This window comes from Carcharodon carcharias, chromosome 3 (genome assembly GCF_017639515.1).
Source record: "Carcharodon carcharias isolate sCarCar2 chromosome 3, sCarCar2.pri, whole genome shotgun sequence".
Classification (NCBI taxonomy): Eukaryota; Metazoa; Chordata; class Chondrichthyes; order Lamniformes; family Lamnidae; genus Carcharodon; species Carcharodon carcharias.
The window spans coordinates 77140845-77168210 of NC_054469.1; the positions used below are offsets into that span (position 1 = coordinate 77140845).

General features: G+C 42.8%; 1 protein-coding gene across 1 annotated transcript; it reads left to right on the forward strand.

Moving 5' to 3' along the window:
* On the forward strand, nucleotides 1-27095 carry abitram (actin binding transcription modulator). The gene is made up of 6 exons (XM_041184656.1): nucleotides 1-285; nucleotides 7623-7674; nucleotides 11030-11159; nucleotides 17354-17430; nucleotides 26073-26142; nucleotides 26233-27095. The coding sequence occupies exons 1-6, from the start codon at nucleotides 207-209 to the stop codon at nucleotides 26386-26388; spliced, it is 564 nt and encodes a 187-aa protein (XP_041040590.1). The 5' UTR covers nucleotides 1-206; the 3' UTR covers nucleotides 26389-27095.
* The last annotated feature ends 271 nt before the right edge of the window (nucleotides 27096-27366 follow it).

A 27366-nucleotide genomic window follows, 5' to 3' on the forward strand; every position in this document is an offset into this window, starting at 1 on the left:
CATGTGGCTGCTGCAGTAAAATGTGGTCCACAGAATGTACATTTGCTTTACGTTAATTCCTAACTCTTTACAAATAACACAAGAATATAACAATGACAAACATTGACAAGCAGAAGAACATCTGAACAATCCCAAACCAGCGACTGGACCTCGGGCATTTCCGGTCTGTTGCTGGGAGACAGCGCGCGGATCTGTCCCGGTTTCCGATGGCGGAGGAAGCGCAGGGGCAGGTGCAGGGCTGTCCGTCAATGGTCGATCGCTACTTCAGCCGCTGGTATAAAACGGGTAGGTGGTGCTGCCCGACTGAAGGGGTCTTGATCTGCGGTACCCGGACTGGAGGATCTCCGGGGGTCGGGGGTTCTGTGACCTAACAGCGGCCATCCCAACTTTCCCAAGGGGTGGCCTGCCCGGCGGTTGCGCAGTCAGCGCCCGGGCGAGAGAGAGGGAGAGGGGGAGGGGGAGGAGGGCAGTGCCTGGTGGGGTGGGTTGGGAGGAGAAGGAGGTGGGTGGGGTGGGGGGAAGTGCGGGGGAGGGGGAGAAGGGGGGAAGGGGAGACTGCGGGGGGAGACTGCCGGGGGGGTGGTGGGGGGGAGAGAGAGAGAGGGGAGGGGAGAGAGAGAGAGAGGGGAGGGGAGACTGCCGGGGGGGGGGGGGAGGGGAGGGGAGACTGCCGTGGGGGAGGGGGGGGGAGAGAGGGGAGGGGAGACTGCCGTGGGGGAGGGGGGGGGAGAGAGGGGAGGGGAGACTGCCGTGGGGGAGGGGGGGGAGAGAGGGGAGGGGAGACTGCCGTGGGGGGGGGGGGGGGGGGGGGAGAGGGGAGGGGAGACTGCCGTGGGGGGGGGGGGGGGGGGAGAGGGGAGGGGAGACTGCCGTGGGGGGGGGGGGGGGGGGGAGAGGGGAGGGGAGACTGCCGGGGGGGGGGGGGGGGGGGGGGGAGACTGCCCGGGGGGGGGGGGGGGGGGGGAGAGGGGAGGGGAGACTGCGGGGGGGGGGAGAGGGGAGGGGAGACTGCCAGGGGGGAGGATGGTGGGGGAGACTGTGGGGAGGGAGGGGTAGAGGAAGGTGTTGGGGGAGGGGGGGGGCAGGGAGGGGTAGAGGGGTTGAGGGGGGTGCCGGGAGGGGGAGGGGGAGGGGTAGAGAGGGATGCCGGGAGGGGTGGGGCGGTGCCGGGAGGGGGAGGGGCGGTGGTGCAGGAAGCTGGGGGGAGCCGTGTGTTGGGTGGGTGTAGCGCTCATGGGATAGAGGGCATCACACTTGGGAGGGATGGATGGCTGGATGGAGGAGGGAGAAGTGCCTGAGAGTGGGCAGTGCCTAGTGCCTCCGGTGGGCAATGCCAGCAAGATGGAAGGCAGCATCTGGAGAAGGGTTGGGAGGGTGCTGCCTGAGGGTGGCCTGGAAGTCGGTGGAAAACCTGACCTCGTTGAGCTATGGATTTATTGCATTGGTGGTGGGAGAGACTGAGATTGGCTTTTGTGTTTGCTGAGTTAGTGGAGACAAAGGAGCAGCCGGGGTCAGTGATCATTAGCTAATGACTTGAGTGAGGAGAGTAGGATGAGTTTCAATTTCCCCATCTGTTCAGGGGCAGATTTTGGCTTTCCTTCCTGAATTTATCAAGTATGGAACCATAGCCCAGAAAGGTGGATGGGTGGGGAAGGAAAGGAAAATCTCGAAGAGCAAGATTAGGAAGAATACCTTTTTTGTAAAGGATCCCAATGTCTAACCAATAGGTTTTATACATCACTTCAGAAAAAAAGGACTTTTGAGCTCTAAGTGGAAGGAACTTTTTTTGATAATGGTCCCATTATTTTTAATAGGGTTCTTAGCCTGGCAATGGCCTGACAAAACTGTTATTTCCAGTTGATGGAGTTAGTTCATTGTTTTTATAACTGTAAAAAAATAACTTTGTGTCTGAATGTATTGTTCCTATCTCCTTATTGGTTTCTGTTATCCATACGGCATTGGTGAAATGCTTAGTAGGAAATAATTGACAATAAAAGGTAGATATTGCAGCCCACAACAAATTTGAGTGAAAATAATTCTAACTTTAAAAATGTAACTAATATGATGTAATGAAATACTTCAAAAACAATTCATTGCCAGTCTTTTGGATGCCCTGAGAACATGAAAATCGCAAAGCAGATGCAACTACTGTCTTACTAATTAAATAGCTGAAACTTCAAATTCGAACTGAACTTTGAATGGAATTTAAAGCCTGGGCTGTGTCAAGGCCTGGACCAGTCTGCAGACCAATTTCTGAGTATGCAGAATCAGTGGAATTAACCCTGGGATCTGCTCAATTCCATTGATTTTTAAAAATGTCAACAGTATCAGAGAAGATTAACTAGTGCTCTTATGAAACAACTTTTATTCATGTGAGTCTGGTGATTATTTTGAACGCATTATAGCTTCCTCTAAACCTCTTTAAAAATTATTACTTGCACAGTATGCAAAATTCTATTTGACAAACCACACTTTTATGTCTTTGATAAAGCTCACTAGCTTTCAGCATAATTTCAGGGAAACCATACTGAGGGTTATTATGCTTAGTGTTGCAAATTAACTGACCAAGTTAGGAGGAGTGAGCTGACTCCTCTCTTTGTCCCACTCCTGGGTCAGTTATGACAGAGTTTGAATTTGTAAAAAAGTGAGATTGCCAATTCATTATGTGCTTACTTGCGTATAGCTCGGTGTAATAATTAAACTAGCCAGATTCCTTGAGCTAACAAGTAAGGAATTAGTTTTATTACTGAAATTCACTCAGGTAAAATACAAAAACTGTTTACAAAAAGGTTTAAAATGTATGAACATGTTCAACTTCCCATTTATGCAAAGAACACATGCACAACTTCCCCAGGCATGCACAAAAAGAAATAAAACTTTACAAAGTATCAGATGTTGGCCAAGTGAAAAAAAGGTTAAGTCAGAAAAATTATTCATGGATTGTCCAAATGCTTGCTTCACATAGACAGAGTCACTTCCGTGGTGCCTGCTGGTACTTTGGTTTCTCACTGAAGTAGTCACGCTGCAGTCATAGCTGGTTGATTCTCTTTTCTCTTGAAGACAGTGGTATTGAGTTGGAATTCACCTTTAAGAACTCTGGGTTTGTAGTAATGAGGTCTTCTGGTTGGCTTTCAAACCACAAACAGTGCTCAGCTTTGTTAAGAGAGGTTTCAGAGAGAGAGCGAGAGAGCGATAAGGCTGTTGCCTCTACTTCCTGTCCCGCTGGCAGTCCCTGTTAGTTCATTTCCAATATTTTTTACATCTAAGAGCTGGGTCATGTGACTGCTCCGCTATCAATCTGGGGCTTATTTTAGCTATTTGCTTCTGAGAGCTCTGTAGATGCTGTGTCTCTATAAGGTGGCAGTGGCCTTCATGCAACTTAGCTGTAGGCTAAAAACAAAAAACTGCGGATGCTGGAAATCCAAAACAAAAACAGAATTACCTGGAACAACTCAGCAGGTCTGGCAGCATTGGTGGAGAAGAAGAATTGACGTTTCGAGTCCTCATGACCCTTCAACAGAACTCCCCAGTTCTATTGAAGGGTCATGAGGACTCGAAACATCAACTCTTTTCTTCTCCGCCTATGCTGCCAGACCTGCTGAGTTTTTCCAGGTAATTCTGTTTTTGTTTTAGTTGTAGGCTAGTTTGTTTCGCGCAAAATGTTCTTTTCAAAAAGTTCAATAAATATATATATATCTCCAGTAGATGACATTACAAATTAACATTCTACATAGCACATCTTTGTAACACTCTACATATGAAATTACCTTCCATTCCTTATTCTAGCATATTTTAAAAATTGTCAAAGCAATTTGTCATGAAACACTTCACAATTAGTTAATTACCATTAAAGTGCAGTCAATTATTCTGGAGGTAAATGTGACAACCAGTTAACACACAGCAAGATTGGGAGAGCTGTCTCACAGACTAGCCAAACAACAGCCTGATGTAGTCAAACTCATGCAATCATAGTAACAGATCATGTCCCAGACACCACCATCACTATTCATGGGCATGTCCTGTCCCAACGGCAAGACAGACCCAGCAGAGATGGTGGCACAGTGATATACAGTTGGGAGGGAGTTGCCTGGGAGTCCTCAACATCGATATAAAAACAAAAAAACTGCGGATGCTGGAAATCCAAAACAAAAACAGAATTACCTGGAAAAACTCAGCAGGTCTGGCAGCATCGGCGGAGAAGAAAAGAGTTGACGTTTTGAGTCCTCATGACCCTTCGACAGAACTTGAGTTTGAGTCCAGGAAAGAGCTGAAATATAAGCTGGTTTAAGGTGTGTGTGTGGGGGGCGGAGAGATAGAGAGACAGAGAGGTGGAGGGGGTTGGTGTGGTTGTAGGGACAAACAAGCAGTGATAGAAGCAGATCATCAAAAGATGTCAACGACAATAGTACAATAGAACACATAGGTGTTAAAGTTAAAGTTGGTGATATTATCTAAAAGATAATATTTTAGATAATATCACCAACTTTAACTTTAACACCTATGTGTTCTATTGTACTATTGTCGTTGACATCTTTTGATGATCTGCTTCTATCACTGCTTGTTTGTCCCTACAACCACACCAACCCCCTCCACCTCTCTGTCTCTCTATCTCTCCGCCCCCCACACACACACCTTAAACCAGCTTATATTTCAGCTCTTTCCTGGACTCAAACTCAAGTTCTGTCGAAGGGTCATGAGGACTCGAAACGTCAACTCTTTTCTTCTCCGCCGATGCTGCCAGACCTGCTGAGTTTTTCCAGGTAATTCTGTTTTTGTCCTCAACATCGACTCTGGACCCCATGAAGTCTCATGACATCAGATTAAACATGGGGCAAGGAAACCTCCTGCTGATTACCATGTCATGTATTGCCTCTCCCCCCCCCCCCACCCCCCCCAACAGGTGATGAATCAGTACTCCTCCCTGTTGAACACCATTTGGAGGAAGCATGGAGGGTGGCAAGGTGAAGAATGTACTCTGGGTGGGGAACTCCAGTACCCATCACCAAGATCGGATCGGTACCACCACCATAGACCAAGCTGGCCGAATCCTAAAGGACTTAGCTGTTAGACTGGGCCTGTGGCAAGTCGTGATGGAACCAACAGGAGGGAAAAACATGACCTCATCTTCACCAACCTGCCTGCTGCAATGCATCTGTCCATGACTGAATCAGCAGGAGTGACCACTGCACACTCCTTGTGCAAAGTCCTGTTTTCACATTGAGGATACTCTCCATCATGTTGTGTGGCACTACCACTGTTTTAAATGGGATAGTTAAATTCGAACAGATCTAAGAGCTCAAGTCTGGGCATCCATGAGGTGCTGTGGGCCATCAGCAGCAGAATTGTACTCAACCACAATCTGTAACCCCATTTCCCCCGCATATGCCTCACTCTACCATTACCACCAATCCAGGGGATCGACCCTGGTTCAATAAAGAGCACAGTAGGGCATGTCAGGAGCAGCACCAGGCATACCTAAAAATGAGGTGTCAATTTAGTGAAGCTACAACACAGGACTACTTACATGCCAAACAGCATAAGCTGCAAGTTATAGACAGAGACAAGCGACTCCACAACCAACAAATCAGTTCTAAGCTCTGCAGACTTGCCACATCCAGTCGTGAATGGTGGTGGACAAGTAAACAACTCACTGGACGAGGAGGCTCCACAAATATTCCCATTCTCAACGATGGGGGAGCCCAGCACATCAGTGCAAAAGATAAGGCTGAAGCATCTGCCTCAAGTGCCGAGTGGATGATCCATCTTGGCCTCCTACGGAGGTCCCCAGCATCACAGGTGCCAGACTTTAGCCAATTCGATTCACTTCATGTGATATCAAGACACGGCTGAAGGCACTGGATACTGCAAAGGCTGTGGACCTGGACAATATTCCAACAATAGTACTGAAGACTTGTGCTCCAGAACTTGCCACGCCCCTGGCCAAGCTGTTTCAGTACAACTGAGTGGCTTGCTGGGCCATTTCAGAGGGCATTTAAGAGTCCACCACATTGCTGTGGGTCTGGAGTCACATGTAAGCCAGACCAGGCAAGGACAACAGAATTCCTTCCCTAAAGGACATTAGTGAACCAGATGGATTTTTATGACAATCGACAATGGTTTCATGGTCATCATTAGATTTTTAATTCTAGATTTTTTTATTGAATTCAAATTCCACCATCTGCCAACAGCAGGATTCGAACTATGGTCACCAGAGCATTACTCTGGGTCTCTGGATTACTAGTATAGTGAAAATACGTTACGTCATCACCTCCCCAGGAAGCCTTGAAAACAAATGACTTTGTTTATGAATAATTCCTGTGATGATGTTAATCCTATTTCTGCCTGCTGATGATGAAAGTATTTAAAGTGGAGTAAATATGCTTGTAGGAGGATGATATAGGCAGGGAATTTGTGAATTATCTGTCGATATTAGTGAGGGGCAAGACACTCTGGATTGCACTAGACCAGACTGCACCAAATATGCATGCAGGTTTTCAGGATAAGTGTGATTACATGTGTAATTACTTTTGTTGTTTCTAGCAGGTGCTGTTAGGCAGGCTGTTTCTATCACCTTATTGTTCACAATTCTTCTCTCTATCTTCCTGCCAACTCCATAAGATCTCTAGCACTAGAGGGTTGAAGAGATTGTAATGTGTGAATAAAGGGCAGATCTCAGTAAGAGAAGGAAAATAAGTAATATGGTGAAATACTCAAGGTCACAGATCACATAGCAGAAGGAATGAACAAATTTAGCAAACAGGAAATATATCAGTTTAAGAATGAAGAAAACAAATATTTTGGAAGATGGAAAAGACTGACAGATTAGTGGCTGCAGATGAAGGAGGAAGGATAGAAAAGGTGAGAAAGACTGAGAGGGGGTTGAAAGAGACACAGCACCAAGCTAGTGCTCAAGTAAAGAGTCGGTAAGCAGAAGGATCCCTTGTGGTATGATTGCAGCCTGTCAATTCAGTGAGTGGGACAGTGCATCAAGAGGACCAGCACCGATTTAGCTCAGTCAGGAAAGGCGAGTGACCAGGACGTGAACCAGATCGATAGCAAGTGAGGGAGAGTCAGGCAAAAAAAAATTTTAAAAGTCATAAAAATCACACCAGAGAAGGTTTGATGACAGCTTCAAGAGTTGCTGAACAATAAATTGAATAAAAGACAAAGACGCCATTACTCTGTGGTGTATTCCCGCCACAACTCGTCGAGCTTCAGAAAAGCGTGCAGAAGTGGTTGCAGTGGCACTCATCCCAGCTACTACAGAAGAAGGAAGATCAAAGGAATGTTGTCAGAATATCCACAAAATTTCCCAGTTTGAATTAGGATGCAGCTAACCTACGATCTGAATTCAAAATATTTAAACAGTGTACAGAGCCCTTGATTCAAGTGTGTCTGAACCAGACAAGCAGGCCAGAAAAATTGACCAAGCAATTGGGGTTGAAGGTCTACACAGGCTGAACACATCAACATGAAATATAGTAATTTTATCACCTGGACTGGTGTAAGGAGGATTTTTTTTTTAATGTAGTCAGTGTCAATGTTAGCTGCATTAATGGACCAAAAGTTTGAAAATAATAGGGACGTTCTTAATATTTTTGACACGTTTATCTTTGTTCCAGATGTGAAAGGCAAACCCTGTGAAGATCATTGTATATTACAACATTCTAATAGGTAGGTGCATATGATACATTGTATAAACATTACTACTTTATAAAGGATAATGGAATGTTGTACACTCTGAGCTTACCATAATCTTTAAAACCATCAATAGTGCAAATTTGAATCAGTGATGGCACTTTTTTGTATCAGTGTCATTAATGTTAGCTACCTGAATGCTTGTTGCAGTCTTTTGTTTTCACTGATTTTGAGCTGAGTAATATCAAGATGATGTGGTGCCAGATTGCCTGATAGAAACGCCGTACAATGTTACCCGATCTTTGAATGTAGAATTGTCTTCTTAGGCAGCCCCCCAGGATTAAGGGTGACTTGCTTCCGCAATAGGTTGGTGGGTTCTGAGATAAGTCCAATCTGCGATATACAGACTCTGCCATGTGGGGCAGGTGGTGCTTGGAGGGTAAGGTAGATAAGTTGTTTAGAGGTTTGTGCGCTCCCTCCAATGCCTTGACTTTGCGTGTTCCTGATGCAGTCTCTCAAGTGTTTGGTGCCTTCCCGAATGAACCTTCTCTATTGCTGGTCACAAGTCTAGGACTCCCATGAATCATGGGGATGTTTGATCTCTTACGGGATGTTTTGGGGACATCGCTAAAGTGTTTCCGTTGTCCTCCTGAGAGTCTCTTACCATGATCAGTTCTGAGTAGAGCAGTTGCTTCGGGAGTCAGGTGTCAGGTATGCGAATGACGCCCTGGTCAGTGGAGCTGGTTTTGAGTAATTAGCACCTGGATGCTGGGTATGTTGGCTTGGGAGAGGATGTTGCTTTTGGACTGCCTTTCTTGTCACTGGATTTGGAGGACCGTGCAAAGACACACTGGAGAAGTATCACGCTGGTGATACTTCTCCAGCGCATTGAGGTGCCAGCTGTAGGTTGTCCAAGTCTCTGAGACATATAGGAACAAAGGCATCACTGCTGCCCAGTAAGACATGACCTTAGTCTTGGGTTTGAAATCAGTTACACTTTTCCTCAGTTGGCCAGAGGCTGAGCTGGCACATCGAATGTGATGATAAATTTTATTGCCTATATGTCTCCGTCGAGAGGAAGCTCTCACAATATGTAAAATGGTCCACATTTCCAGGATCTCTAAGTGCAGACACAAGCATTGTATGCATACTGGAGCTTAATGACTGAAATGATTTTGCTTTGTGATTGAAGATGACATAGGTTGAACAGTTTCCCATCCGTTCCTCAAAGTGTTATAGGACCATAGGAACTGGAGGCCATTCAGCCCCTTGAGCCTGCTCCACTATTCAACTAGATCATGGCAGATCATCTACCTCAATGCCATTTTGCTGTGCAATCCCAATATTCCTTGATGTCATTATCTCCATGTCTGTGGGTAGTTGGCTGGGTTGAGGTGTAGCCTTGTAGTGAGGAAGATGGAGAAGAGGTATTATGTGATGATTCAGCCATGACACGGCCTTCACTGAGATAAGGTCTTTGGTTCCATTGGTACGGATCATGGCCTGCATGTCATTGTGGAGTAGGCTGAGAATGGCGACACATTTCTGAGGGCAGTCAAATTTGAGGAGGAAAATCCATAAGCCTTCACGACTGACAGAGTCAAAGGCTTCTTAGTAATGTCATCTTTGTTGGTATGCATTATTTTAATTTTATGTTGGAGGTGTGTGTTACAGAGGTATTGGTCAATGTCACAGGTTTTAAATGTTGCTTTCTTTTGTTGTTAAAAGAAGTAGTTGTTGTCTCTTGATCTAAAATCAGATTGTTTTCTTTAAATTGCTGATTCCCACAAAGATATAAATGGTAGAGATTTCCTATGATCTGAGCTAACAGATGTACTTGTTTGGCAATATGTAAATTGAGTGAATCAGCATAGACAAAATGGATATTCCTGGGAATGGGTTAATACCCTGTACTGTTTTTCTTCAGTTGTTTGCATGTATAATATATATAAATGTATTTATGAAATCTGACTTCAAAAGAATTAAGAAGCTGAAAACAAGGTACCAAAACTACACTGCCCTTATTGTGATATATCTAGCGATAAATCAAACTTAAGGCTTACTTTTTAAAAAGTCTTTGTATAAGGGAAATTAATCCTGCATGAAAATGGTCCAGGAAAACAAAGCTAATTAATTTCACGTTATCAGAATCAGTTTTAGTTCTTCTAAATTAAAAATAAAGTTGCAGCTTAGCTTTGTCGGTAGAGGTTTTTAGATTTAAGCTCCTCTCCAGGGCCTGAGCATATCATCGAAACAGACAATATAACGACCCACTGTTTGAACTTTGTCTTTCAGAGGAGATGGTAAACTGAAGCCATCAAATAAAGAACAATAGGTTTTTCCAGTGATAAAAACAAAAAACTGCGGATGCTGGAAATCCAAAACAAAAACAGAATTACCTGGAAAAACTCAGCAGGTCTGGCATCGGCGGAGAAGAAAAGAGTTGACGTTTCGAGTCCTCATGACCCTTCAACAGAACTGATTGAATATTAGGAAAGGGGTGAAATATAAGCTGGTTTAAGGTTTTGGGGTTGGGGGTGGGGAGGGGAAGAGAGAGAGAGAAGTGTCCTGGCCAATGCTTTCCCCTCAGCCAAAACAACTGATTAACTAATCATTCAGCTCAGATGTTTTTTGCAGGACCTTGCTGAATGCATATTTGATGCCATGTTTGACTAAATAACAAGTAATCAAAAGTAATTAATTAGTTGTGAAGTACATTAGGACTTGGTAAGATGCTGATTGAATGAAAGTTGATTTTCCTTTCAATTTCTCAAGTTCTTAGAAAACATTTTAGTTATCTGGTTTATCAGTAGTCCATCTTAACCATATGAGTATATGTGATTGGTCCTTAATAATATCTTTAGAATCATAGAAATAGTCACATGATTGCTAATCATCTGACTCCAAATATATGTTTATCAGCATTCCGACGTATAAGGGCATATAAAGACATGTAATACAAAAACAAAAATACCTAGAAAAACTCAGCAGGTCTGGCAGCATCTGCGGAGCAGAACACAGTTAACGTTTTGAGTCCGAATGACCCTTCAACAGAACTAAGTAAAAATAGAAGAGAGGTGAAATATAAGCTTATATTTCACCTCTCTTCTATTTTATAAGCTTATATTTCACCTCTCTTCTATTTTTACTTAGTTCTGTTGAAGGGTCATTTGGACTCGAAACGTTAACTGTGTTCCTCTCCGCAGATGCTGCCAGACCTGCTGAGTTTTTCCAGGTATTTTTGTTTTTGTTTTGGATTTCCAGCATCTGCCGATTTTTGCTTTTATCATAGACTTGCAATGTTCATTTTGACACTATAAATTTGGATATCTCCCATTTCTTTCATTTTTCTGTAAGGCCCTAACTCAAGCCTTTCTTTTGATTATAATAGGATATGTGTCATCACTCTGGCAGAATCTCACCCTGTGTTACAGAGTGGGAAAATAATAAAAAATATTAGCTATCAGATCAGTGCCAACTGTAGTCGACTACAAAACAAGGTCTCAGGAAAATCTAAACGGGTAAGTTTTTTAAAAAAATTTATTTGAATCTCTTCTCTTTCCTCACCACTCTTCCCTGATGTAGAAGAAAATGCATACAATAACTGTCAATGCTGTGTAATTTTACTCTTTTTAATATCAATTTATTTTATCATTCATGACACTAAAATTGTCATAATAGCGTTTTTGAACATTTTATGTCTTAGATGGAATATTAATTCAGGCTCCGACCACCCAATTCAAAAATGGCTGCACAGTAAGCACACACGCTTATTTCAGGTACAGTGGCTTTAGTAAGATTTAAAGGAAAAGCTGCTCTCTTTCTCAGCTTAAGCCCAAGAGATTTAGAAAGTGTAAAGGCTGACTTGTGACAAATTGGAGGAAAGTGACAATTTCATCAAAAAAATTGCAGCCTAACAAAGTGTCACTTGAATGTAAATATTACATGCAGCTCTTATTTCTTGGTTCCTGCTTCTAAAGGAGTATTTCTTTTAGATATATTTGTTTGAAAGTTTATATTTTGTTCAAGGAACAAAATCTGATTCTGTGCTTTATCAAACTGTTTTCAGTATGTAGAATAGTTGAAGCTGTGTACTGATGGTTTCATTGATCTTTGCGCAATAATCCATAACCCCATTTCCTGATCTGTAAATGTTATGAAGCATATCCAAAGCTCCCTGTTTTTAACCCAGTGTTTCCATACTGATTATTTTACAATTTCATACCAATGAACTGAGTTTAATATTTCATCAAGTTTGTTTTTAAATTTCCTGGAAGACCCAGGTCCTTCTGAACGTGGTTTCTGAAATTTGCTATGCTTTCAATTTTAGCAATACCTGCAGACTTCAAAAAATCTTGTTATTGATATACTTCTGCAAATCTTATTCCAAAGGACATCCAATATTTCTCCCCTGCTTAGGCCATTTAGTTGCATACCTTCAGACCCTGTGGGCCACATTATATAAAAGGATAATCATTTTGGTATTGGTGCATGTAAAGTAATTTTGAATACTACCAATGAATTATTGCAAATTAATTTTGGATATCTAAATATTAAGCTAAATTACCAAATGCTTGAATTTGCTGCTAATGTCTATTTCTGTTTATCTTATGCTTCTGGCTTTGCCTTTTTCAATTTGATAAGGCTGGTAGTTTCAGTAGATTTGTTCTCAGTGCCCACTCCCTTATTGATGGATTTGGGAATTACTCGCTGTAAAAGGATGCCCCCTTGGCTCACTGGTAGCATTCTAGCCTCTAAGTCAGGAGTTCGTGGATTCAAGCCTACTCCCTAACTTGAACACATGATCTAGCCGACACTTCATTGCAGTACTGAGGGAATGTTGGAATTGTCATCTTTTGGATGAGACATTAAATGGAGGGCCCCATCTGCACTCGCATGGAGTTGAAGAAGGGCATGGGAGATCTCCTGATGTCCTGATCAATATTTATCTTTTAAACAAAAATGTAGATTATCTGTTTGCAGGGTTTGTGTACAAATTGATTTCCCTACATTACAACACGAAATACACCTCAGATAAAATCAAAATACTACGGATGTTGGAAATCTGAAACAAAAACAGAAAATGCTGGAAAAACGCAGCAGCTCCAGCAGCATCTGAGGAGAGAGAAACAGAGTTAACATTTCGAGTCTGTGTGACCCTTCTTCAAAGCTAAAGAGATGTGGAAATGTGGTGAAGTTTATACTGTTTAAGGGGGGGGTGAAGCTGGATAGAAAGTCAGTGGTACATGGGGACAAAGGAAAGATTGACAAAGATGTCATTAGCTAAAAGACAAAGAGAGTGTTAATGGTAGTGGTAAGGGCTAAAAGAGGTGCTGATAGTGGCATAAGGGTAAGAAAGCAGGTTTGTGATGATAGTAGAACAAGGGTGAGCATTGTGTGAAAGAACAACTTGGAACAACTAACAGATGGCCCTTTTGGGGATGGGATGGGGGAGGGGGCAGAGGTGGGGAAAAAAGGATAGAAAATGGGAAAGAAGGGGGTTAAAAAAGGGATAAAACAATGAATAAATGAATCAAAATAAATAAAAAGAAAAATAAGTGGATAAAAACAAAAATGAATGTAGAAAAAAGGGGATTAAAAAAGGGGTGAGGATAGAGGAGAGAGTTCGTGGTCTGAAGTTGTTGAACTCATTGCTAAGTCCGGAAGGCTGTAAAGTGCCTAATCGGAAGATGAGGTGCTGTTCCTCCAGTTTGCGTTGGGCTTCACCGGAACATTGCAGCAGGCCAAGGATGGACATTTGGGCATGAGAGCAGGATGGTGTGTTGAAATGGCAAGCATCAGGAAGGTCTAGGTCATGCTTGCAGACAGACTGAAGGTGTTCCGCAAAGTGCTCACCCAGTCTGCATTTGGTCTCCCCAATGTAGAGGAGACCACATTGGGGGCAGCGAATGCAGTAGACCAAATTGAAGGAGGTGAGGAGGGAGGAGGTAAAGGAGCAGGTGTTGCACCTTCTGCGATTGCAAGAGAATGTGCCGTGGGAAGGGGATGATGTGTTGGAGGTAATGGAGGAGTGGACCAGGATGTCCAGAAGGGAATAGTCGCTACGGAATATTAACAGGGTGGGGGATTGGGTACGGTAAGGGGAAGCTGGGTACGGTAAGGGGAAGATGTGTTTGGTGGTGGCATCATGCTGGAGCTGGCAGAAATGGCGGAAGATGATCCTTTGAATGCAGAGGCTGGTGGGGTGAAAAGTGAGGACAAGGGGGATCCTATCATGGTTCTGGGAGAGAGTGGAAGGTGTGTGGGCAGAGGCGCAGGAGATGGGTCAGATATGGTTGAGGGCCCTGTCAACCACAGTGTGTCTGGGGGGGACCTCGGTTAAGGAAGAAAGCAGACATGTCAGAAGCACTGTTTTGGAAATTGGTATCATTGGAACAGATACGACAGAGGTGAAGGAAATGAGAGAATGGGATAGGATCATTACAAGAAGCAGGGTGTGAAGAGCTGTAGTTGAGGTAGCTGTGGGAATCTGTTCGCTTGTAATGAACATTGGTGGGCAGCTTGTCACCAGAAATGGAGACAGACAGGTCAAGGAAGGGATGGGAACTGTCAAAGATGGACCATGTGAACGTGATAGAGGGGTGGAAATTGGAAGCAAAATTGCTGAATTTTTCCAGGTCCAGATGAGAGCATGAAGCAGCACTGAAACTGTCACTGACGTACCAAGAAAAGAGTTGTGGGAGGAGGCCTGAGTAGGACTGGAACAAGGAATGTTCCACACATCCCATAAAGAGACAGGCATAACTGGGACCCATGTGGGTACCCATAGCCATACCTTTTATTTGGAGGAAGTGAGACAAGTTTAAGGAGAAATTGTTCAGTGAGAGAACGTTCAGCCAGGCGGAGGAGAGTGGTTGTGGATGGTGATTGTTCAGGCCTCTATTCAAGGAAGAAGCGGAGAGCCCTCAGACCATCCTGGTGGGGGATGAAGGTGTAGAAGGATTGGACGTCCATGGTGAAGAGGAGGCAGTTAGGGCCAGGGAACTGAAAATTGTTGATATGATGTAGGGCATCAGAGGAATCACTGATGTAGGTGGGAAGAGACTGGACAAGGGGAGAGAGAACAGAGTCAAGATAGGAACAAAGAGTTCTGTGGGGCAGGAACAGGCTGACACAACCGGTTTCCTGGAACAGTCCTGTTTGTGGATTTTGGGAAGGAGGTAGAAGCGGGCTGTCTGGGGTTGGGAGACTGAGGTTGGAAGCTGAGGAGGGTAGATCTCCAGAGGAGATGAGGTCAGTGACAGTCCTGGAAACAATGGCATTGTTTGGAAACATTCAGCATTCACCAAACATACCTCAACCTTCAGTGGCTGTGAAATGCTTCGGAACATCCTGACTTCCAAGTTATTTCTCTTTCTTCATTTAGGTGAATCACCAGGTCTTCATGGGGCTGCATATGGCCCTCATGCTGTAGTTCGTGCACCTTTGCTATACACAATAACGCAAGAAATAGAAGCAGGAATAGACCATATGGCCTGCTAAGCCTGCTCTGCCATTTAATATGATCATGACTGATCTTGGACTTCATTTCCACTTCTCTGCCTTCCCCATACCCCTTGATTCCCTGAGAAACTACAAATCTGTTTTTCCCGACCTTAAATGTATTAAATGATGGAGCATCCATAACTCTGAGGCAGAGAATTCCAAAGATTCATTACCATTTGAGTGAAGTAATTTCCCCTCATCTCAGTCCTAAATGATCGGCACCTTATCCTGAAACTGTGTCCCTGCATTTTAGATTTCCCAACCAGCAGAAACAATCTCTCAGCATCTACCCTATCAAGCCCCTTCAGAATCTTGTACGTTTCAATCAGATCGCCTCTCATTCTTCTAAACTCCAGAGAAAATAGACCCGATTTTCTCAGCCTCTCATCGTAGCATGACCCCTTCATCCCAGGGATCAATTTAGTAAACCGTTGCTGTGCCACCACCAATGCAAGTATATCTTTTCTTAAATGTAGAGACCAAAACTGCACTCTATTTCAGATGTGGTCTCACCAAAACCCTGTATAACTCTAGCAAGACTTCTTTATTCCTATACTCCAAATCCCTTGCAATAAAGGCAAACATGTCATATGCCTTTCTAATTGCTTGCTGTACTTTATTGTGTTCCTTGTACAAGCATACCAAAGTCTCTTAGAACATCAACACTTATAAGTTTCCAACCTTTTAAAAAACGTTCAGCTCTTCTATTCTTTCAACCAAAGTGAATAACTTAACACTTCCCTACATTATAATCCATCTGCCATTTTGTTGCCCATTCACTTAACTTGGCTCTTTCTCTTTGGAGCCTCTCTGTGTTTTCTCCACAGCTTACCTTTCCACCAAGCTTTGTATCGTCAGCAAACTTAGATATATTATTCTCTGTCTCTTCATCTAAGTCATTGATATAGCTTGTTAAATAGCTGAAGTAATGGCAATTGGATCTAAATCATTTACCTCTAAATTATTGCAGATGCTTCATGCATTCAGATAATGCACTTTTAATTTCATTTTTTACTCCTATTCCCTGCAATTACCTTATTCATTGATGTGCAATTTTTGTTAAACTCTCTGTCCCTTTTTGTCCCATTCTGCTTGTCTTTACCCACATTACTATAATCCTGCAATGTCTCGATCTTTCTCTTTGGATTTCTAAATTTCCCTTCACCCAAACCTTCCCCTCACCACCCCCCGACCCCGCCCCAACCTCTGTTAGTTTAAAGCACTGTTTACGCAATTGGCCAGGATGCTGGTTCCAGCCTAGTTAAAGTGTAGCTCGTCCCAACAGTATAGTTCACTCTTCCCTGACTACTGATGCCAGTACCTCATGAATCGAAACCCCTTCTTGCCACACCATTCTTTGAGCCACACATTGGTGTGGCTCAGGTAAAAATCCAGAGATTATTGCATTTGGTGTTCTGTGTTTTAATTTGGACCCAAACTCCTCAAATTCTCTTAGCAGAACATCATTCCTGGTTCTCCCTATTTCGTTGGTTCCCATGTGGACCATGGCAACTAGATCCTCCCCCTCCCACTCCAAGTTACTCTCCAGCCACGAGGGGATGTCCTTAGGTAAACAACACAATCTTCAGAGCACCTGGTTACAGCTGCAGAGAACAGTACCCCCCTGACTATACTGTCTCTTATCACTACCACGGTGCTCTTTGCTCCGCCAGCTTGAATGACAACCTTCGCCATGGTGCCATGGCAAGTCTGCTCATCCACCTTGCAGTCCTTCTCCTCACCCACACAGGTTGCAAGCATCTTGTACCTGTTAAACAAAGTCAGGCACTGAAGTTCCTCCATCACTACCTTCTGAATTCCCTTACCTGCCTGACTCTCTACCACACCCTCTTGTCCCTGACCAGTGATCAACTCTAAAGATCTGCCTAGCTGAAGAGGTGTTACCATCTCCTGATAGAAAGTACCAGGTAACTTTCCCCCTCCCAGATGCATCGCAGTGCCTGCAGCTTGGCTTCCAGCTCAATGACTGAGCTGAAGCTCCTCAAACCACTGATACTTAGCATTGGCATCATCCTTTAAAGTTTGCACGGTTTGCATCTGTGACTGCCCTCTGTTGTTAGGCCAATTTCCTCAGTTGAGGAAAATTAATAGAAATAGTTGCTTTGAGAGGCTGGCAGCAATAGATTTTTCTCCTTTCCTGGTGAATGCAATTTATTTGATTATGTATGTTTGTTTAACTTTGTTTCAGGGTGGACAGTTTCTAACAGAACTTGCCCCATTGTGCAGGATACAGTGTACAGATGGGGAGGAGTACACAATATATAGGCAAGATCTTTCTCTTTATTTTGAAGATTATATCTGTAATAAACCTGAAGTTCATTAAATATTGCAACTATTGTAAAGTTTACATAAATTGGACTGTACTTTGGTGCACTAACGTTGTGATTAGGGTATTTCTGTGTACCACATATCACACTTCTCTTTCACCGCTTGTCATAAATGGATAAATTTTGATCTCAAATCTGTCCCCACCTGTCCATAACATGGTAGAGGCATAGTAGTGTCGAATTTAGAGTTGCATGGCCTGTTGGCTCTTATCCTGGAGCTACAACTATACCAGCTGCCTTCAGTCACAGAGCTTTGATTTATTTTGGTCATGATCCCATTGACTAGTCCAAACACTGTGTAACTATAGTAATTAGTTATCCATTATCCAGAGGATGGCCTCAGTGAAGGTAGTGTCCTGCTCAGTCTGTAAGTAGCTTCTACATGTTCATTAAGACCTTGTATGAAGGCCTGACTGCTCTTTATCAGTACTTGAGAAGAGTGTCTGGCTGCGGTAGCAGTAGATTTGTAGGTGCTTAATTTCCTCATCAGACATACCTGTTTGTGCTTAGTCCCAGGTTGTTCCCATGAGGAAAATGAATGAACATCTGTAATACTCAACATGTATTTTCAACGATATCACAGCCAGTGACAGGAACTAACTTTTGGGTGCTACAGAGTGATTCAAATCACATTTAAATAACAAAGAAAGAACAATTTATCATCACACTGCATGAATTTCCTCATGTTATGCCAGGTGTGGAGTGGATGCAAGCAGTGTTCATATAAAGTTGGCACAGGGAAACCTAGAACATTAATGGAAAAGGGAAATCATTTAATGGGCCAGGTAGCCACTCATTGCACTATGTAAATAAAGTGAGCTCCAAAGCAGCTATCAATTTTGAAATTGCAAGATAGCAGTAGGCCTTCATTCATCATGTGCCTAGGGAATTGAGAAGAATTGCTGGGAGACCTTATTTCTCACCTGCCATCATTACCCTTATGTAATGGGTCCCCCTTCATGGTTCCATCATACTTTTGTTACTTGGAAGAAAAAATGAACTCAGGGTGTCAGGGAAGTGAGGTATCACAGGTGAAAGGCTTCTACCCATTAGCACTTACCCAACTGAACCTGTTATACACAACAGGCGTTTTTGCACTGTACAAAGCCTTTTCTTGCTTTTAGAGACACTGGGCAGAATTTTCCCAGCAGGTGGAGACAGGTTCCAGAGTATGTGGGGCAGGAAAATCTTGGAAATTGACATTGGGATGGCGTGATCTTGCCCTGTTCTGGCTTTCCCTGGGCAGGTTGCGAGTCCATTGGGAAACCCTTTGGCCTGATGGGACCAGAATTGAGGTACTTTAAAAGGCAATTGAGAGCCTTTTTAAGCATGGAACCCTTCATTCCCAACAGCGCACAAGTTCTACTCTGTGTCTCCAACTCACCAGGTTGGAGAAGATGTGCGCAGTAGGAACTGACCATAGAATGAAACTACTCTTATATGAGCAGTATAAAAGTTGACAAACTTATGGTCAGCCACAGTGAAAGGCTTGAGCAAATGGGAGCTATTCTTTCAGCCCAAAATCACTGATTTTGCTGGGGACTGCAACTTTGTGCAACTTATATCAAGTGCCTTGGATACCATTGAGGGCAATCTCATCTTATTGCGGGTGAAACTTCCCTGTAACATGGGGTCCACTTATTCTGCAGTTAGTTGGACCTCTCGGGAGGAGGTGCAGCATGCTCCAGCTCAGCAGCCACAGTGACAGGGGCAGCAGCAGCTGCCTTCTCTACAGCCATATGCAGCTGGATGGAACAGAGGGGATGGACACAGGGCTGCACCTTGAAGGAGATGATACCATCAACGCAGCATCTATAGATCAAGGGTCAGCTTCTTAAACATTTCTGAGCAGCATTGCCTCAGAAGGTTCTAGATCTGATGGCGGATGATCACAGACCTCTGCAGCCTCTGCTGAAGAGGAACAGGTGGCCACCCAGTGCTCGCGGATGCTGAGGTGACCACACCATTAATTTTTTTCACTGCCATGACTCATTCATCCTTTGGCAGTCTTGAGTTCAGCAGCTCATTTCTTCTCAGACAGCGTCAGCAGTTGGCTCCTGGGAAACAGACTAGACCTAGCTGATCACCCCAGTGAGGAACCCCACCACAGTGGAACAGGGGGAAACAACAGGAGCCACATTACCATCAAGGCTTTAATAGAGCAAGTAATTGGCTTGCTCAAAATGAGGTTCTGCTGCCTTGACCAGTCTAGAAGCACCTTTCATTATATGTACTGGATTGTAAAAGCAAAATATTGTGGATGCTGGAAATTTGAAATCAAAACAGAAAATGCTGGAAAAAATCAGCAGGTCTGGCAGTCTCCGTGGAGCGAGAAACAGAATTAACGTTTTGAGTCGAATATGACTCTTCATCCGACACCAATGGCTTGCACACTGTGGCTGCCAGTTTACACAACATTGATTCCTGAAAATTTGAAGGTAGCAAATGTTACCCACTATTTGAGAGAGAGGAGAGAGAAAACAGGGAACTACAGACCTATTAGCCTTACATCAGTAGTAGGGAAAATGCTAGAATCTATTATAAAGGATGTGATATTTCCTAAATGCTAAGAGATTAGAAAGTGTAGATGTACAAAGGGACCTGGGTGTCCTTGTCCACAAGTCACTGAAGGCTAACATTCAGGTGCAGCAAGCTATTAGGAAGGCTAATGGAATGTTAGCCTTTATCGCAAGAGGATTTGAGTACAGGAGTAGTGAAGTCATGCTTCAATTTTATAGAAGCTTGGTTTGACCGCACCTGGAGTACTGTTTGCGGTTTTAGTCTTACCTCAGAAAAGATATTATTGCCCTGGTTGGGGAGTCTAGAACCAGGGGAAACAATTTTAAAATAAGGGGGAAGCCACTTAGGACTGAGATGAGGAAAAATTTCTTCACTTAGAGGGTTGTGAATCTTTGGAATTCTCTACCCCAGAGGGCTGTGGAAGCTCAGTCATTGAGCATGTTTAAGGTGGATTGTTCTGATTAACAATAGCGTAAAGGGTTATGTGGATAGTGTAGGTAAGAGGCATTGAAATGTTCTCTCAGCCATGATCATATCGAATGGCGGAGCAGGCTCGATGGGCTGAATGGCCTTCTGTTTCTGTGAAAACATTGCATGTGAATTTGGCATTCAGCCATCAAGGCAGTCAAGTGCTCTCCCACTCTTGGTTATCAAGGAAGTGCAGGTGGGCTCCCAACAGGGAAGTGGGAGACAGGAACAAGGCAGAGGAGGTTCTTCCCAAGGTGTCCCCATTTGTTGGCCCTTATCCTCCCCACTTTGAATGAACCACACTTGCCCCAGTGACTGAGTCTGCTCCTGCACAGCTGCAGGAGGTGCAATCTTTGGCAGGGCCCTCATGGGCTTCGAAACAAAAAGGATGTCCAGTGTGGGCATCTCGTGCTAGAGCAGAGAAATGAGCAGCCTGCCTCCAGCTCTGCTGAGAACTGAGGAAGACGTCCCAGATCCAGAACTATAACTGCTACATTAGCAGTTAGAATTCTTGTTCTCTTCCTTCACAATCAATTTTAGATTTTAAAATAATTCTTGCCTCTCATTCTTGCATCCTTATTTTGTCATCCTATCTGAAAGGTGGCTGGTGATCTGTGTCTGGAAAGGAGGACTCAGGCTGATACATTGTTCCTCCCTGTGCAGCAGAGTCAGAATTCCTTGCAAGACAAGCAATGAGCATAATGTTACATTCTAAGAATAGTTCTGCGTGTTTGTGCATGTGCAGTATCTTCCATCCCAGGTGCCATGACTTTGCTTTTGGATACAGTAAATTTTTCAATTTTCTTAGGGAATTTTACAAGAGACTTGATATGAAGCAATGCAGCCACCCTGTGGCCATGCAAAAAATGTGTCTTGAGTTGCTGCTGATTTTAATACTAGAAATTGACATAATTCAATTTTCTGTTAAGGAGAAAATTCATCACCCCAGGCAAAACAGCCAGTGTGATAAGTTCAGGAAATAGGCTTATGTTTCTTGGGAACTTAATAAACTTAGGAGTGCAGGACGGGTTTTTTGTAAGAAATAGTAAATTTTATTTACAGCCTCCAGATCAGGCTACATACTTGTCCCAAGACCAAGGCTAAGAAGCTCCTCTCCTAAGATTTCCCACACATAGGACTGATTCGTCTATACAGTCAAATGATCCCCATAACAATAAGAAATGGTTTAACTTACAATCATTACATTCCTCCCCCTTTAATTTTGTTTTACCCTCTTATTTACAAAAACATCTTAACCCATATTATATATAGTTCATGCCATTATAAATTTAGTCTTTGAGGAGGTTTTCAGATTGGGGTAGTGCGATGCAAGGAGGTTCTTCCATTGGACCGACTTGCACAGGAACTGCAGCATCAGGGATATCCTTAGACAATGGCATTTCAGAACTATTCACTTCAACAGAGACATCCGGTATGTCTATCCTTTGTCGATCTGGCACCTTAGGGGGTCGAAGTTATGACTTCGATTTCAGGTGGATCAACTGGTTGTTGGAGGGTTTCTTGATTTCTGAGATGATCCACGTATTTCCTAACAATCCTGTTTTCAGCTTCCACTTGATAAGATAAAGGCCCTGTTTCAGAGACAATTGTACCAGAGACCTATCTTGGCCCAGTTGTAAAATTTCGTACAAAAATTGTCCCTTCCACAGTAAACACTCAACGTTTACTGTGAGCATCATGATTCACTTTCTGACTTCCCTGGTTTCTCTCCACCTTCCTCTCTATATTAGGGAATACTAGACTCAATCTTGTATGAAGTCGGCGCTTCATTAAAATTCTGAATATGTTAAACCAGTGGTCGCATGAGGAGTGTGCGATAGCTGAACAGGAATCTTGAAATGCGCATCTCTAACATTCCCTCTGTTAGTTTCTTCATGCCGGTTTTAAAGGCTTGCACTGCTCTTTCTGCTGACCCATTGGACGAGGGATGATATGGTGCTATTCTGACGTGTTTAATCCCATTTAGGTTCACAGAATCTTTGGGATTCAGTGCTTGTGAAAGCCATACCATTCTCTCACATAATAACTTAAGGTAAACCATGAACACCGAAACTCTGATGCAGTTTTTCAACGGTTACAGACGAAGTAGGTGATCTCACTTCAAACACGCCCATCCATTTGGAATGTGCGTCGATAATCACCAGAAGCATGGTACCTAAAAATGGACCTACGTAGTCTATGTAGTCTAACCCAGGTTCGACCAGGCCCCTCCCACAGATGCAGTGGAGCTGAAACTGGCAACTTCTGCTGTTGCTGACACTGGAGCCAGTGTTTCACCATTTTTTCTATATCATTGTCTATGCCTGTCCACCAGAGCATCTTCATTTTCAAAATGCCAGGATGCGCAGTATGGAGTTCTTCCAGCAATGGTTCTCTTTCTTGCACAGGGATCACGACTCTTGCTCCCCATAACAAGATACCAGCTTGACAACTCAGTTCAGAACAACATACAAAGAAAGGTTTTAATTCTTCAGGGACTTGTGCATTTGACTATTCTTGTAATACTTGTTCACAGAATCTTGCTAAAATTAGATCCCAATTTGTCCAATTCTTTACCTATCTTGCGCAAACTGGTGAGGAGTCCAGGAAATTCAGCACAAGTACTACCTCTTGAGATACTGGAACATGTGTAATACTATCTGGCAAAGGGCTTCAACTGAGGGCGTCTACATTTGCTATATGCACACCCAGATGGTGCATAAAAGTGTACTCGTATACTGACAAAATTAAAATCCATCTTTGAATTCTAGCAGAGGCTATCGGTGGGATTGCCTGACCTTCACTAAACAATAGTAACAATGGTTTGTGATCTGACACTATAGTGAAGTGTCAACCATGCAAATATTATGGAACTTTTTTACTCCAAATATGATAGGTAAGCCTGCTTTTTCAATTTGTAAGTATCCTTTCTCAGCTGCAGACAGGGTTCTGGATACATATCCTATCAGTCTTTCAGATCTATCCTCCATCTCGTGTGACAATACTACTCCCACTCCATAGGGAGAAGCATCACAAGTGAGTATCAATTCCTTAGGTCATAATGCATTAGCAGATGTGACGAATGTAAAAGTTTTTGACTCTTGTGAAGGCTTCCTCTTGCTGTGCCTTCCAGGATCATCTGTGGTTCTTCTTCACTAATGAGTGTAAAGGGGCTAACACTGTAGATACATTAGGCACGAATTGACCATAATAATTCAGCATGCCCAGCAAAGACTTGAGATCCATGACATTGGTAGGAGAGGGCACTTCCTTGCTTGCCCTGACTTTCTCCTCCAATGGATGCAACCCTTGGCATCCACTCAATGACCCAGATACGTAACTTCCTTTGCTTGGAAGGTGCACTTTTCTTTTTTAAATCGGCACCAGCCTCTAATAATCTCTTCAGAACCACTGCCAGGTTTGCCACATGTTCTGCTTCTGTGGATTTTGTGATTAGGACATTGTCCTGGTACACTATAACTCGGGGGAGCCCTTGTAGTAAGCTTTCTATGGCTCTTTGGAAAATTGCACAGGTAGATGACAACACTGAAGGGTAGGCGTGTATATTGGTACAGGCCCTTGTGCATGTTTACAGTGACATAATTACTTGATGTGCTGTCCAGCTGGAGCTGTTGATATGCATGACTCATGTACAGTTTAGTATAGGATCTTCCTCCTGTAGGTTTAATGTACAGATCTTCAATCTTTGGGATTAGGTATTTGTCTAATTTTGCAGCCTTGTTTACCATTAATTTATAATCCTTGCTGATGCGAGTGGTTTGGTCTGGTTTTAGCACAGGGACTATGGGTGCTGCCCTTTCTGAAAATTGGGCTGGCTGTATTATTCCTAACTTCTCCAAATGACATAATTCCACATCTATCTTTTAAAGCGTAAGGCACAGGTCTCGTGTTAAAAAAACGAGATGTTGCTTCAGGGCCCACGTGTATTTTAGCTTGTAGACCTTTGATTTTCCCCAACTCATCTCAGAATACTCTCACTTTTTTTAGCAACTCTGGAATTCCCCCTGTCCAGACCTGAAAAGTTTTTGACCAGTTTAGTTTGATTTCTTTCAACCAATCATAGTCCAGGAGGCTAGGTCCTTCTCCTATTACAACAATTATCGGCAACTGGGCTGTGTGTTGCTTGTGTGATACAGGCACAGAGGCGATGCCTTTCACCTGTATTGCTCCTCCTGTATATGTTTTTAACTGAATAGTGGTTTTCTCCAAACTCATCGGCTGGGTACCTTCTCTGAGGTATTTAAAGATGTGTTCTCCCACCACTGTGGCCGATGCTCCTATGTCAACCTCCATGAGCAGAGGTTTTCCATTTACTTGAAGTGTAACAGTGATTGGTTCAGTTTTTGTGACCTTCAGATTGTGTAGGGAATAAACGTCAGCCTCAGTAACTTCTGGCTCATTTATATTGTGCATTTCATTTAACTTGACTTGATGTCAGAATGGCTGCCTTGATCTATCCTACACTGTTTAACAATATGCTTTTTTTGTGGTAGTAGTGGCATTCTGCATCTTTAAATCTACAGACTTCGGGTGCATGATTTCCCCCACGATGGCAACGCTTCAACTTCTGGGTTACTGCTGAGCTGCTTCCAGCATTTCTTTTTGTTTTTCTAGTGGTAGGGACCATATCCTACTTTGCAGTGGCCTCGCTGGCCCTTCGCATCATGCCCGGTGGCAGGTTCCCACCCAAGCACACTATGCAAAGCCTGCAAATCCCAAGCAAATGGTGCTGAATGGCATCGATGTTTATGCTGCAAGCCAAATGATCTTACAACATGTTGTTTTAAAGTATCACCGAAGTCACAGTGCTCCAATAACTGTTTTAACTTTGCGATGTACGTTGCGATTGACGCATGATCACTGAGAGTTTAGGCTAAAAATGTCCTTTCATAAGGTCTACTAGCTCGGTGAAGGATCTGGAATTTGACGCGTTCGGCATCGTCAAGCTACAGATTAGCTTATAGGTTTTACTCCCGCAAACACTTAGGAGAATTGCCATCTGTTTCTCCCCTGCCGTTATTTCGTTATCTACAAAGTAGAAACCTAATTGCTCAATGTATTGACTGCAGTCCTTGACTAATGAGCTGTATGGGTCAATTCTACCAAAGACAGGCATTGCTGGCAAGTATACTTCTTTACTTCCTCCCCTTAAAACATAGGAATACTCACAGTCACGAGGCGAGGTGCTATGTCGGCACTATTTATCCTCGTCGCCAATTGTCATAAATTTAAGAGTGCAGGATGGGTCTCTTGTAAGAAACAATAAACTTTATTTACAGACTGCATATGAGGGTACAGGCTAAAAATCTCTGCCCCCAAGATTCCCTGCACTTAGGGTTGATTTACCTATACAGTCACATGATCCCCATAACAGTAAGAAATGGTTTAACTTACAATCATTATAAGAACAATTCAGAAATGACTGACAATGACAGAAAAATAATTGAAGGTGATCTTGGAATGGAATGTGGGAAAGGGAAGTTGTTTATTTTCACGTTTACATTAGCTATCATGTGAAAAGAAAAGAAATAGCTATTTCACTGTTACCCATTAAGTTCCCTCTTTTTGCAGTTGTATCAGAGGACGTTTATTGGAAGTAAATGAAAATATTCTCCAGGAGCCCAGCCTTCTACAAGAAAAGGTAAAATAAGGAGTATTACACAGACTAACTTATTAGTCTTGTTTTGTTTCACTTATATTAATATAAAACTCTTTCTTTCCTCACAATTAGCCCTCTACAGAAGGATATATTGCTGTTGTATTACCCAAGTTTGAAGAAAGCAAAAATATAACCCAAGGTTTAATTAACCAGGAGCTGTATCAAGATGTTATTTCAAAGAGACACAAGGCAGCAGAAGAATTGGAAATACTGACCTCAACAGTCTAGGCCCGGCATCTCTTAGCAATTGTAATTCCTAAGTAGTTGTTACAGCTGATTTTTTTTACTTCAGATAGAAAATAAAAGCAGCAATGTGCTTTAATTATAAGCAAATTGTGTTTGAATTGATGATATATGTGCTGGTGAATCAATGGTGTCTTCCCCTTGGGCAACTGGGAGTGCTTTTTAAGAGAAAATTAATTTCCCTCAGCCCAATCCTCACTGAAAATATACTGCTTAAAACATAAGTTAAAATCAAATCAGTGTTGGCAGTTGAATTATTGTATTACCTGTTTTTTGCTAGAAATATCAGATTAAAGCTGTTATTTTTACATTTAAATCTGCCTAGTGTGGTTCGAGTGGTTCAAAATAATTAAACTCAATACATTTACAAAGTTCTCAAAGTAGAGTGTTATGTGCAATGTGAAGGATTGTTGCTGTTTAATATGACATTTAAATGGAAAACACTGATGAAGTAGTAAAAATGTCATTCAGAAATGAGATCTTTATTTCTGAAGACTTCACTAAATCATAAGTGTTTGCTAGATACCCTAAATTCTATTAGATTAATGGAAATAGTGTGCAGTCAGGATTGAACCCATTCTATTCATGAGGTAATTTGAAATTATGTACTTGAAACTTATTAGAATAACTAAGGTTTCATGTTTATTTGATTCTAATAAAGACTTCAAAAAAAGTTTATTCTGATTACAGTACTATTGACTCCCCTTGCATTACTTTTTCACTGAGTAGACAGTAACCCATACCGTGGTCCAGCAATACTTGATTAATTTGGTAGCACTGGTTAAATTTAATCATATAAATTGAGTAAACTGTAGTTTAGAGGTAGGAAAAACCTGGAAAGGTATCATCATTATATGATGTGTCAAAATATTTTTTTTCAAGGGCCTTCTTGACATTTGTTCGAGGGCTAATTTTTGGTTTTCAAAGGGGCTTTTATACATTGTCACTAATTCCTTTATTAGG

Coding starts and splice junctions, on each gene's coding strand:
- abitram (XM_041184656.1), top strand. CDS start 207: ATGGCGGAGGAAGCGCAGGGGCAGGTGCAGGGCTGTCCGTCAATGGTC. Junction 286..7,622: donor CAGCCGCTGGTATAAAACGG/GTAGGTGGTGCT, acceptor TCTTTGTTCCAG/ATGTGAAAGGCAAACCCTGT. Junction 11,160..17,353: donor TCTCAGGAAAATCTAAACGG/GTAAGTTTTTTA, acceptor ACTTTGTTTCAG/GGTGGACAGTTTCTAACAGA.